Source organism: Charadrius vociferus, unplaced genomic scaffold, assembly GCF_000708025.1.
Source record: "Charadrius vociferus isolate BGI_N301 unplaced genomic scaffold, ASM70802v2 scaffold163, whole genome shotgun sequence".
Classification (NCBI taxonomy): Eukaryota; Metazoa; Chordata; class Aves; order Charadriiformes; family Charadriidae; genus Charadrius; species Charadrius vociferus.
Window position 1 is genome coordinate 17,423,603 of NW_009648332.1, and position 12,407 is coordinate 17,436,009.

Genomic DNA, 12,407 nt, shown 5'->3' on the forward strand with positions numbered 1-12,407 from the left:
TCCCCAACAAGACTAGCAAAATATAATCTCTTTCTATAGTCTATGCTCTTGCCCATTTATGTCATAATACAGACACAGGACAGAGTTTTCCCTTCTGCTTTTCTTAGAGTTCTTCTCTCTGAGCGGAAATTTTGGAGCAGGAGGGTACAGCAATTCTACCACAAATATCTAGCATGCCCAATTTCTTAGACGTGAATGGTTGCAGGCTAGTGGTGTTATTAATAACTGAAGATAATCTCATCTTTGTGGCGGTCAAGCATAACTTGGGTGTAATAAATGTACAAAAACTGTGACAAATATTTTAGTGAGATGGATCCTGAAAGCACTGGGTTTTGACCCCTAGTGTTACCAAGTTCTAATTGTATTGTATTGTATTTTAATAGGTTGGTAAATGGTTGAAGGCCATGTTTGTCTACCTAAAGAGAATTCCACGTTACCTCCTCCCATGTTACTTTGATGCCATATTAGTGGGTGCATACACAACGCTTCTGGATGTGGCATGGCATCAGATGTCTAGGTACGCTTGGCATATCAGAACTATAGAGGTATCTGTATATATTTTCACCCTTTAAGTTTTATTTGCTGGAGAATGTAATTGGAGTGTTTTCATACTCATCCAATGTGGAATGGTAAAATTAGTAGTAAGTATCAAATCCATCTTCTAACAATGGTGGTTTAAAAGGCTGAGAGTTCAGATGTCTATCCAGTGTTTGAATTTATAACTACTGTTGGCATTGTGCAGTAGGAAGAGGAAATCTTAAGCCAGCATTTCTTTCCCAGGCTTCAGAAACTCTTTGTGCTATAATTTTAGTACAACTGCAATGATTCTGTAAAGTTCAGGGAAAAAAGAAAATACCAGATTGTACTTGATGCTGATGCTTTGTTCAACATTTCTTCTCTAACACAGCTGAATATCCTTCATTATCTGAGCACTGCTTAGTTCTTGAACTAACTTTAATCTTCAGTGTCTGCTTCTCCTTTGTTTTTTGGAAAGGGGAGGTTGGTTTTATGGAGGCTTTATTCTAGCTATGAACATTCTGAACATACCAGTGCTGTTTTGTAAAAATACAGATGTTAAAATGGGCATAGAATTTGGTATGGTTGTGAAATCATGTGGAAAGTAGTATCTTTTATGAAAATGCTTGGAGATAAACTAGTCAGGAATGCAAGTTGCATTATTTTAGACAATGTGTTAATTGATTTATTGATTTACAGTTTTTTAATATTTGAATATATATAAGAATGTGGTGATCTTTGAAAATACTGATTAGGTTTGCAAACTTTTGTTTGTAGTGAAATATGTTTTATCATATTTTTGAGGCCTGTACGCAGACATCAAGTAAACAAAACCCATTTCCTTTTTTTTTTTTTTAACCCTTTTCCCTAGAAGCATTTGACAAACATTCACATTGACATTAATAAATTAAAGTTTAAGGCTAACTTTGGGCACTCATTGGGGGGGGGTGTGATTTACAAATTAAAGCTTATGTACAAAATTAGTCAATGCAAAATACTAACATTAACACACTGTTAGGTTATTATATTATGTGTCATTATCTTCTGTAAATGAAAAAGGGTACATTTTATAGACTGATATTGCTAAATGCAAAGTTATTTTAATTGAATTATGTTGAATTACAGCTTTGTGCAGAACGGATCAACGTTTGTTAAACACCTTTCCTTGGGTTCAGTCCAGATGTGTGGGATAGGAAAATATTCTTGTCTGCCAGATCTGTCTCCTTCCTTACATGATGTTCCCTACAGGCTGAATGAGATTACGAATGAGAAAGAACAGTGTTGTGTTTCTTTGGCAGCTGGTAAGTGAGGACAATACTTAAGAGAGAAAAAAAAAAAAGTCTTCCAAAACAGTTAAACTGGTTTTGGTAACTATATTAAAAATTGTCTCCATTATGCTTGAGATCCATATGTCAGGAACCATATACAAAATGCAGGTAGGAGTTTTCCTCACTTTTTCCTGTGTTTCAATTTGTGTTTAAGATAAACATTTGCCCAAATTAAAAATATGGGAGTTCTGTCTAGCATATGTCTTGGGGACAACTATTTTGTTACTGCTTTTGCAGGGTGCTGAGCTTATAAAAATTTTTAGCTATATCCACTTTTATCATATATGTTGTCTTTTTTCCCAGAAGATTTGCTTGAGATAAACTAAAACTTACTATGCTAAGTATATTTATCTTTTTTAGACATGAATTTAAGAACTGAATTGTAATGGAGTACAAGGGTGAATTTATTGTTTACAAGTTCTCAGAAAAAGAAAGCCATTAGCAGACCAGAAGAACACCTGATCTGAAACTGTCTCCAAAACGAAGGAGCATAAAAGCACTCAGCAAATAGTGTTTATACCCCTGAATGTTCTGCCAGCATCTGGCAGTCTTTGAATTGGGCACTTTCCTATGTCAAAAGTATTATCTTCTGTGTTCAGTGGCTTAGAATGAATCTATTTTTGTTCTGACTTGGCCAATGTCTCTTCTGAAACCATAGAAACTTTTAACATCCACAGATTCTATGGCATCTGTCTCACTGGGGTATTTATTTTCTTCTTTTTTGCTGTCTGTCTTTCTCTCATGGAATTTTATTGCCTTTAGTTTCTGGTTTTTAGTAACATTCTATTTGCCTGCTTTAGTGTTACCTAGAAGCACAGAGGCACAATGTTCCCCTAAACTGGTCATAAAGATTAATTATACTAAAGGGTTTGGTTTTAAATATTCCCTTCACATATTCACTCGTAGTTGTGTCTGTGAGATTTTTAACTCCTACATGTGCTGTCATTCTCAAGTGCTTTTGGCATATACTATAAAATTAACAAATACTTTGGAAAAGAAAGTAATAGAAGTTAAAATGTTCTATTAAGCATGCACAACAGACTGCTGTTTTGAAACTTTACCATATGGAATTTTTTGTTTGTTAGATTGAAAAGTTTAATAAATGGAATAAAAGACAAGGATGGACCTTACTGTTGTAATTATGCTTTATCAGTCAGAATCATTCTTGAAGTTACATGTTATAATGTCTGCAGTAAGATGTAGTTCTAGAAGCTGCTGGAAAAGAGAAGCAGGAATCCTTTTATAGTGACTGAGAAGAACTTTGAGCTGAAGAAATTCATAGCTCTCCAGTCTTGTTCCTTTTATGCTACTGAGATGACACAGTTTCATACAAAAACTCTTGTCAACAAAGTGCTATAAATCTTGTCATAGTTCTGGCTTTTTGTTTGTTAGTTTTCTTGGTTTTGGTTTTGTGTTGTGTTTTTTTTTTTTTTAATTAAAGGATGGTACTTGGTTAAGTTACAAAGTGACTTAATAAACATTTAAATGTGACTGTTATTGATATTAGCAATTCTGTTGTATGATCTTGAAATTCTAGGAGGACAATTGGTCTAAAAAGATGTTTTATTTCATTTTATCAAGAACCTGGTCTAGAAAGTTGTTTACTTTAGATATCTTAACCTAGGAAAAAAATTAAAAATGTGAATATGTTTTTACTTGTGGTTATTTTATGCATACATGTGTGCTTGGAGATCTCTGCCGTATCAATAAATGACATGAACATTGATGTTTCTTTTTAGGTTTACCTCACTTTTCTTCTGGAATTTTTCGCTCTTGGGGAAGGGATACCTTTATTGCACTGAGAGGTTTAATGTTAGTTACTGGGCGCTATCTAGAGGCAAGGTAAGACTGACTTATTCTTAGTTCTTACTGGTTTTGCAGGTAGTTAGGAAAAAGGCACATTCTCAAAACCTGAGATGACATGCAAGCTGTTAGAAACAGTTGATGTACAGTGTAAAACTGTAATGGCCCTAGACAGATTTAGGATTTCTCTCTAAGTAGAATTAAAAATACTTCTTAAAAGAGTCTCTTGCTTTCTTAGCACCAATATGAAGTTGATGTTCTCTATAGATAAAGTATTTTTAACCCTTGTAACACTACTGCTCATCCTTAAACAAAGTGATTGTGTTTCACATGTACTTGCATCATTGGTGCTGAGCAATAATTTCAAAATTACTTACATAAAATTTTGAAGTAGCAAGAGAATACTATTTTAATCGGAAAGGTATGATTGCACGTCTATGGTGATTATTTTTTTTATAACTGCTAGTATTTGTCTGTTAATAGTAAAAATCAGCTGATTCAGTGGATTCATACAATCGGATACCTGTTTGTAAATGTTTAACCTGACAAATGAGCCAGATATAAGATAGATCTATTAATTAGATATTTCCATTAATCTTTTAATTTGGGTGAAGCTTGCCACATGATACAAACATAAAAATTATTTTTTTTTAATTTATCATGTGTTTATGCTGTTGTACATTTGGCCAACTACTACCTTTCTCAGGCAGTAAGATCTGCAGTCTACTAGTATGTTTATATTCCCATTTAAAGCTAGTTGGAATCCATGTTTTCTGCAAGGTATGCGCAACAGTTCTCAAATGAAACTTCTCATAACCTCAGTTGCTGTCACCTCTCTGTATTTTAATAGGAATTTCCCATCTACTCCTGTACTCCGTCCCCATTCCACCCCACCCATCAGAATGGATACCAGGGTAATCATAAACAATGTCAATAAAAACCTTCCTTGTGACCTCAGTGGGACTTGGATTTAGGTTCTATATCACTAGCTGTAAAAAAGCAAAGTAGCTTTTCCATATTAGCAGATGTTGTATGTCTTGTACAAAGTGATTTAAATGTATTCATGTTGGGGAATTTGTAGGGAATAGATGACTTTTTATTGTAAAAGAAGTTCATGCTAAATTAAGTAGTTTGTAGTTTTCAACAGCAAACTTTTGGCATCTGTCTTTAAGATCCTGTTTGTCCCCTTGACTTACCTTGCTATTAAGGTAAACTCATATGCTTTTTACTTAATACTTGGTCCAATAACGGCCTTGAAAGTAACTTAGTCAAGACTGTGGTTTTCTTTTGTTCTAGAAACATCATTTTAGCATTTGGTGGGACTTTAAGACATGGTCTCATCCCCAATCTGCTTGGCCAGGGAACACATGCCAGATACAACTGTCGTGATGCTGTATGGTGGTGGCTTCAGTGTATCCAGGACTACTGTAAAATTGTTCCAAATGGATTAGACATTCTTAGGTGTCCTGTTTCTAGGATGTACCCAAGAGATGACTCTTCTCCTCAGCCTGCAGGCACTATGGTAAAGATCACTTCTGATTTAAGTATCTAACATAACTATAATTTTTTAATGAAAGGATGTAATTTTTCTAGCTACAAGAACGTGTTGCTATCTGTTGTTTACAGTGGAATTTGATTATAGTGCCAGAATTCCAAATTTATGCACTTCTCAGTACATCTGCATCACATCATTAGACAGGTGCAGGGGGTTGGGGACGGAGGAAGAAAAAAACCATCTGCTTTACTAATAGGTTTTTTTCTTTGCTTTTTGTCCTGAAAAAATGTTTATATTAAAAATTGTCTACAATGTGTTGCCAGTGACAAAGATGCTACTGAAAAGGTTAGATGCTTTTCTTTTGAGGTATCATAAACCAGAGGCTAAGAACTGCTACTATTTGCACATTAGAGCCTTTCTACTCATTTTTCATCTTGCCTTTCACATGTCATCCAAACATGCAATCAATCTAGGATCAGCCGCTTTATGAAGTAATACAGGAAGCAATGCAACGACACATGGAAGGCATAAATTTCCGAGAAAGGAATGCTGGTCCGCAGATAGATCAAAACATGAGAGATGAAGGTAACATATAGAACATTTACTAAGCAATTCAGAAGATGATGTTTATATTTCATACTACTTTTTCTCTAGCTATTGAGTATGTTTTTTAAAATAATATAGTTTTATTTGCATTAAACATAACTAATTTTTAAATACCTTCAATGTTTAAGAAGTGCCTAATTAGTTGTTTGGTTTTAGCAACTGTTTACATGTTGTGGTACAAGTTATATTTAAATAAAAGTTCATGTAAAACATACAGTAGCCTTCAAAAACCCACCTCAGATCTCGTTTGGAGTTTTTTGGTTTATTTAGGAGGCTTGCATTGAGGGGGGAATGCAGTTGGGGTTTGGTTTTATTTAAAATATAGACTTCACGTGATATTTTTGCTTGGCAGGTTTTAATGTAACTGCAGGTGTTGACCGTGAAACTGGCTTTGTCTTTGGAGGGAACCGCTTCAATTGTGGCACTTGGATGGATAAAATGGGAGAGAGTGATAAAGCTCGCAACAGAGGAATTCCAGCTACTCCAAGGTACAAAATCCAGGCTTTTGAGGGGAATTTATTTTTTTTTTTAACTGAAATTTTTCTGCAGACCTACTATGCCGTCCATTAATACATCTGAGAAGTGATCTTTCAAATGTTCTAAATGTTTCTGCCTACTAAAATGTTAATGGTAATTTTTTTCTTTGTGGTCATTTGAAGAAAAAAAAGGTGTGTTTTAGCAGGTGAACCCCTCAGCTTCTGGCATGGTCTATGGCTACGTGCCACCAAATTGCTGCAGGCATTCTTGCTTGAGTTTAGCGCAGCATCAGTTTCAAATCAATTACTCTCTGTGGGTCAGAACTGGAGCAAAACATGGTCTTGCTTGACAAGTCAGGCATTTTAATTGGGAACCAAGAGAGGTTGAAGTACCTGCCCTAAAGAGGCTAAATTGGTGATGCTGAAGAAAAATTGTCCATCAAGCAGGCAGTAAAACTCAATATGGTATATCTGAATATCACCTGAAAAAAGAATCGAGTCCAAAAAGTGCATTTAGTTCTTATTTTAACACTTCACTTCTGACTCGAGTAATCTGTTACGGCAGAAATATTACCTAAGTTACCAAAGTGCATGTGCAGATGAGAACCTCTGTATGAACACAGGGGATCAAGTTCTGTGGGGCTGATCCTTTGTTCATGTTCCTAATCACTGGTATAGAGTTATCTTAAATCCATGCAAATTAGACGGGTATGATAATACCACTTTAAATTTAGTCTATTGTACAGAAAAATAGTATCCATTAGCCAGTTCACAGTCAAGCTCATTCCCCGACTGTTAGCTGATCGAAAACCTCATGTGTTTTCCACCCTTTCCTTCCTTGATTCTTCATCAGGTGGAATCCTACTGATCTAAATAAAAGTTAATTGATGCAGTCTGCTTATGCTAGTGTTCTCTTCTCTTATTCTTGGCCCTCATGAAACTCAAAAGTACCCTGTAAAACTGAGCGTGCCTAAAAGTGTAAGGTAAGCTTCAGCGTAGATAAAGCTAAGACATGCATCTAGTCTAAACCGTGTCTACACAATGCTATCAGAACTGAGCTACAACAGAGGAAGGAAATCTGAGTCGCTGGTAGCTTTCTGAAGTTATATCTTAACATACAGCAGCAGTCAAAAAAGCTAATAAAAAATACTAATGCTGGGTATCATCAGTAAAGGTTTTTAGAACAAGACAGAGGGCATCGTTCTGCCTCTTTGTGAAACCTTGGACCCGCAAGATACACTTGTATCTTGAGTGTTAAGTGTAGTGCTGGTCTCAAGAAGGACATAATAAAGAGTGGTACAGAGAAGGGCAGCTAAAACTCAAAGGGATGGAGTAGCTGCCTTATAAGGAAAGACTGGAATGTCTAAGGACTTTTTGTTTTCAAGAGAATATGGGGGTGAGAGGTATGACTGAAGTTTAGAAAATCATGACAGCAGTGATTAGGATGGAGCTATTATTCACAAAACACTGCAATGCTGTAGAAGTTCGGGATGCTCCTACAGAAGAAATAAGGGAATAGTAGGAGAACAGGGAAAAATAAAGTGTCTAAATAAGATACTTACAGATTATTTTTTTTCAGTTACTTATTGAATTTAAATAGCCTTCTTAAAGTAAGCTTTTAAAATTATTATTGTTTCAGAGATGGCTCTGCTGTGGAAATTGTTGGCCTCTGCAAGTCAGCTGTTCGCTGGTTGCTGGATTTATCTGGGAAAAATGTGTTTCCATTCCGTGGAGTCACTGTAAAAAGACATGGTAAAAATAGACATATCTCATAATTGTATTACTGGAGTATAAAAATAACTAAAATTATGAAAAGGTAGCAATATAACATCAGGGATGATTATCAAACTATTGAAGAAGGTTTAGGGGGAAAAAGGAGAAAAGCTTGGGAAAGTATCTTGTATGATTAAAATCCTTTGTTACTACAAAAATTTTATTAAAAGTTGATGTTGTCTTGTCAATATTTCAAATATTTTTCTTCCATGTATCTTTCATCCTCCCTTCCCCCTTCCTCTCCCCCCCTCATACTGTTTACTCCTAGCTAATTGCAGGTTAGAAAATTTTGTGGTTTCAAAAAAAAAAAAAAAAAAGTTGTGCATGTGTTGGAGTTGATCTGCAGTATAATTCAACTTCTAAATAATAATTTTTTGCAATGCTATTATGGCCTTTATTGTGTTAGGAGTATCTTAAATAAAACTTCAATTAGCAAAACAGTAAAAATAGACATAAGCATACTTCTGGTGTTACCACTGTGGCTGTTCTCAGAAAATAAAACCTGTATGTAACATCTTGCAGGAAAGGAGGAGACTATCACATATGATGAGTGGAACAGAAAAATTCAAGGACACTTTGAAAGGCTGTTCTTTGTCTCTGAGAACCCAGCAGATCCTAATGAGAAACATCCAAATCTCGTTCACAAACGTGGAATTTATAAGGACAGCTATGGAGCTTCAAGTCCATGGTGCGATTACCAACTCAGGCCAAATTTTACAATAGCAATGGTTGTGGTAAGTGGGGGCAACGGAGGGGGAGCGCTTGCACTTAAAATTTTCTTTATTATTGAACTAAGTTTGCATTGTAAGGTTCATCCACATGGCATTACATCAGGAACATACAATGCTCAGAATAACTTTCTGAAAGCTTTTCTATGCTTTTCATATTGGTCCATCTTGGAGCATCTCCTAAAAATACATCCTTGAGGGGACTTAACTAAATGAAACTGCTGTTCACTGTAGAGCTAGGATAAATTTGCAGTGTTCACTGCATTCAGAATGTCTTTTAAGGTTAGGTCTGGGAGGGTGCTTTTCCTGTCAAATTAGCTAAAATGCATGGGTTGTTTGTTGTCTTTACCAGGTTTGTAAAGAGCTTCAGCAATACTTGACAAGTGTATTTCAAATAAAATAAAAATTGAAAAAAAATCACTGGATAGCTTCTGTCCTCTTGCTTACTCTGACTCGTAGGTTCCAGAAGTTGATTCAGTAATAAAAAACTTAGGCTTTTCGTGGTCTTATACATTTGTATACACAGTGTTATATGTGTACATGTGCAGGCAGCGTTTACTTATTATTTCTTTATTGTTTTGTTAGGCCCCTGAGTTGTTCACACCTGAGAGAGCTTGGAAGGCTCTGCAGATAGCAGAGGAAAAACTGCTTGGTCCATTAGGCATGAAAACCTTAGACCCAGAGTAAGTATAACAGAGATCAGAATAAGTGTTAATGACAAAACATGACAGTAGGAATTATTTGACACATGGGGGTAGTGTTTCTTTTGTTAAAAACCTCATATGTACCTGTGTAATAAGACTACAATAAATACTTCCAGAGCAATTATTTTGCTGTTCTAACAATCCATGCAATTGATTTTATGTAGACAATCACCAGGTGTTTTTGAATGCCACACAGTAAACAAGTAAAATTTAGTATCGTCAAAGATGTTGAATTTGCATCTAGATACGTAGTTGTATATGACACAGTGCACAGCGCTACAATTTGAATAAAAGCATAAGGGCAAAATTATGAATTCAAGTCATTCCAAGACTTTAACCATTTTCCTACTAGTTTGAACTGTATTTGGAATTCTGTTGTCATGTAAAATACAGAACCTGGTGGAGACCTCCCTAGCTTAACCATTGTTAAATGTAAATGCCATAAAAAATTTTTGGCTCCTTTCTGCTTTCCAATTTTATGTATAATTTTTGTTAAGGCTTTTTTTGCATAATTTATCTTTTTCTTTCTTGCAGTGATATGGTTTACTGTGGAGTATATGATAACGCTCTTGACAATGACAACTATAATGTAGCCAAAGGTTTTAATTATCACCAAGGACCTGTAAGAGCCCGTTTCTTCAATTTTAGAAAAAGTGCTGTCACCTTTTCAAACTGATAGCTATAATAATAATCTCTTTTCATTCTTTGCTTAGGAATGGCTGTGGCCAATTGGGTATTTTCTTCGTGCCAAATTGTACTTCTCAAAGTTGATTGGTCCAGAGATATATGCAAAAACTGTAGTTATGATTAAGAATGTTCTTTCTCGCCACTATGTTCACCTTGAAAGGTACGACACCAGCTAACACAGATGTAAAATATTCATTCAAGCTAGTGGTATCCACTATCCAATTACATGTAAAAGTACAGATCTATAACATAAACAGCATCTGTTTTCTACATATAAAGTTCACCGCTATATATGCTATTGCAGAGTTCAGGTCAAGTTTCAAGTACAGCTGAGATCTAATGCTTTTTATAGATTGCAGAATTACTAATGCTTACCCATGTGAAGACTGGGTGAAATAAATCTTACTTAAAAATTGGGATCTAGTTTCAAACAAAAAATTAATTTCAGAAAAAAATGTTGGTGAGCTGTTTTTTAAAAAATCAAAATACTTCAACCTGCAAAAAAGAATAGTTAAAGGACTAGTAGTGATAGATTAAAATTGCGGCAGATAAGATGATGCAAAATGTTGTTAGGATTTCTTGTGTTATAAACAAGGAAATTAGTATGACAGTGTTTCAGAATCTTAATAAGCTTGATATTCTAAGAAAGCAGTGGAACTTGCTTATAGCCCTTAGAAGTTGCTTTGCATTTTGAGTTCTTCTTAAAAACCAAACCACTAAACCCACTCTATTTTTCCCCTTTTTCTGTCTGTTATATTTTTCATTCTTAAGGGTTTGAGACAAATGAAAACAAACAATCAAAACAAAGATCTTGTTGGTGATATATCTTCCATATAATCTGTTCTGCTGTACTTCAAATGTGCATTTGTTTGTACCCATAAGAGTAATTCAGTAGGACTAGTCATGACAGAAGGGTTTGTCTGACCACACGAGGGAGCAAAGGGATTTGTTAAGTAACTTTTTGCCTTAGATAGCATCTTGTCCCAGTGTCTTGTTTGGTAGTAATACCAAATAATTTGCAGTTTGGTAACATTCTTTGTTTTTTCTGTTTTACTACTTAACTAGTGTATTTTTACAGTGTTTTGGTATTTCATTTGTGTACAGAATTATTAATGTAGCAACAGGCTTAACTTAAAAGTATTTTTGCAAGTACATTAGTTTCTGGGGGGGTTCTTTCCTGTGGAGGAAAAAAGGGCTTATGTAGCCATGCTATCTTCTAGCCGTTACCACTTTTTAGTACCGTAATCCAGTTTCAAGTGTAGTTTGAATACCATTCAGTTATCTCAAAGTTCATTCGTATTCTTCCAACTGCAAAACTACCTGAGTGAGAAGTAGGATCAACAGGAGCCAGTAGTGTAAGTTGAGATATTCTTAGTAGCACAGAATCTATTTTGAAGAGGCACCCCCCAAAAAAACCTAAAATTCCTAGTTGCAGGAGAAAAAAAAAAAGTTGAGTTAGCTCTCAGTTATTAAAGAATATACTGTGCCTGTAGGACAAGAGAACTTTGTAATGGTTTTCAGTTTCCTACTGAGATAATCTTCTAAAAGGTTTTAAAATGAAATGTTCTTTTCATTTCAATGTATAATCTAACAACAATATTCATTTGTTCTTTATTTTATCAGATCATCCTGGAAAGGGCTTCCAGAATTGACCAATGAAAATGGACAATATTGCCCTTTTAGCTGTGAAACTCAGGCCTGGTCGATTGGTGTTGTCCTTGAAATCCTTTATGACTTGTAAAAGTTTATTTTGATTGATTTGATGAAACTTCTGTGGTCTTATTATTGGGCATAAATGAACACTTGGCATATACTGCAAGGGAAATGACCTGTTCTGCACAATCACTTAAGCCATGTCCTGACTTTCAAAGATGCTGAATGCCAGCAGCTTCTGTGCCCTATAACTGTGTGGGGCTTGGGTTGTTTTTTTTGAAAATCAGGCCATGACAATAAAATAAAACTGCAGTGCACACTTGATGCAGCAAGTTTTAGTAAGGAGCAATTTTAAGAATATGCACAAACTTAATTTTAAGTAGCTCAGTTTTTTTAGACTTTTCAAATCAAAATCTTAATGTAACAAAATGAGGTGGCTCTTTCCTGAGCTAAAAATAAGTAGCACAGCTCTCATGTTTTTGTTTTTGTGGGTTGTTTTTTTTTTCCTTTGTCTCTTCAAAAGTAAATGGATGTTTTTGCAAATGCATGCTTAAAGGGGAGTAAACTAACTTACAGCTTTCTGAGTTTGGTATGCTTTGTGCTGTAGCACCATACATTAATGAAGGCATAATATGTTG

At 35.1% G+C, this 12,407-nt stretch overlaps 1 protein-coding gene across 1 annotated transcript in view; it reads left to right on the forward strand.

The window, feature by feature from the left end:
* The window catches only part of AGL (amylo-alpha-1, 6-glucosidase, 4-alpha-glucanotransferase), a 35,078-nt gene extending 23,044 nt beyond the window's left edge, over positions 1–12,034 (forward strand). Inside the window, exons 22-33 of the mRNA XM_009884765.1 lie at positions 384–517; positions 1,642–1,817; positions 3,584–3,686; positions 4,944–5,169; positions 5,616–5,727; positions 6,101–6,236; positions 7,864–7,976; positions 8,520–8,731; positions 9,311–9,408; positions 9,964–10,051; positions 10,143–10,276; positions 11,740–12,034. Coding sequence (XP_009883067.1) covers positions 384–517; positions 1,642–1,817; positions 3,584–3,686; positions 4,944–5,169; positions 5,616–5,727; positions 6,101–6,236; positions 7,864–7,976; positions 8,520–8,731; positions 9,311–9,408; positions 9,964–10,051; positions 10,143–10,276; positions 11,740–11,857 — 1,650 coding nt within the window. The 3' untranslated portion in view covers positions 11,858–12,034. The remainder of the gene's footprint in view (positions 1–383; positions 518–1,641; positions 1,818–3,583; positions 3,687–4,943; positions 5,170–5,615; positions 5,728–6,100; positions 6,237–7,863; positions 7,977–8,519; positions 8,732–9,310; positions 9,409–9,963; positions 10,052–10,142; positions 10,277–11,739) is intronic.
* The last annotated feature ends 373 nt before the right edge of the window (positions 12,035–12,407 follow it).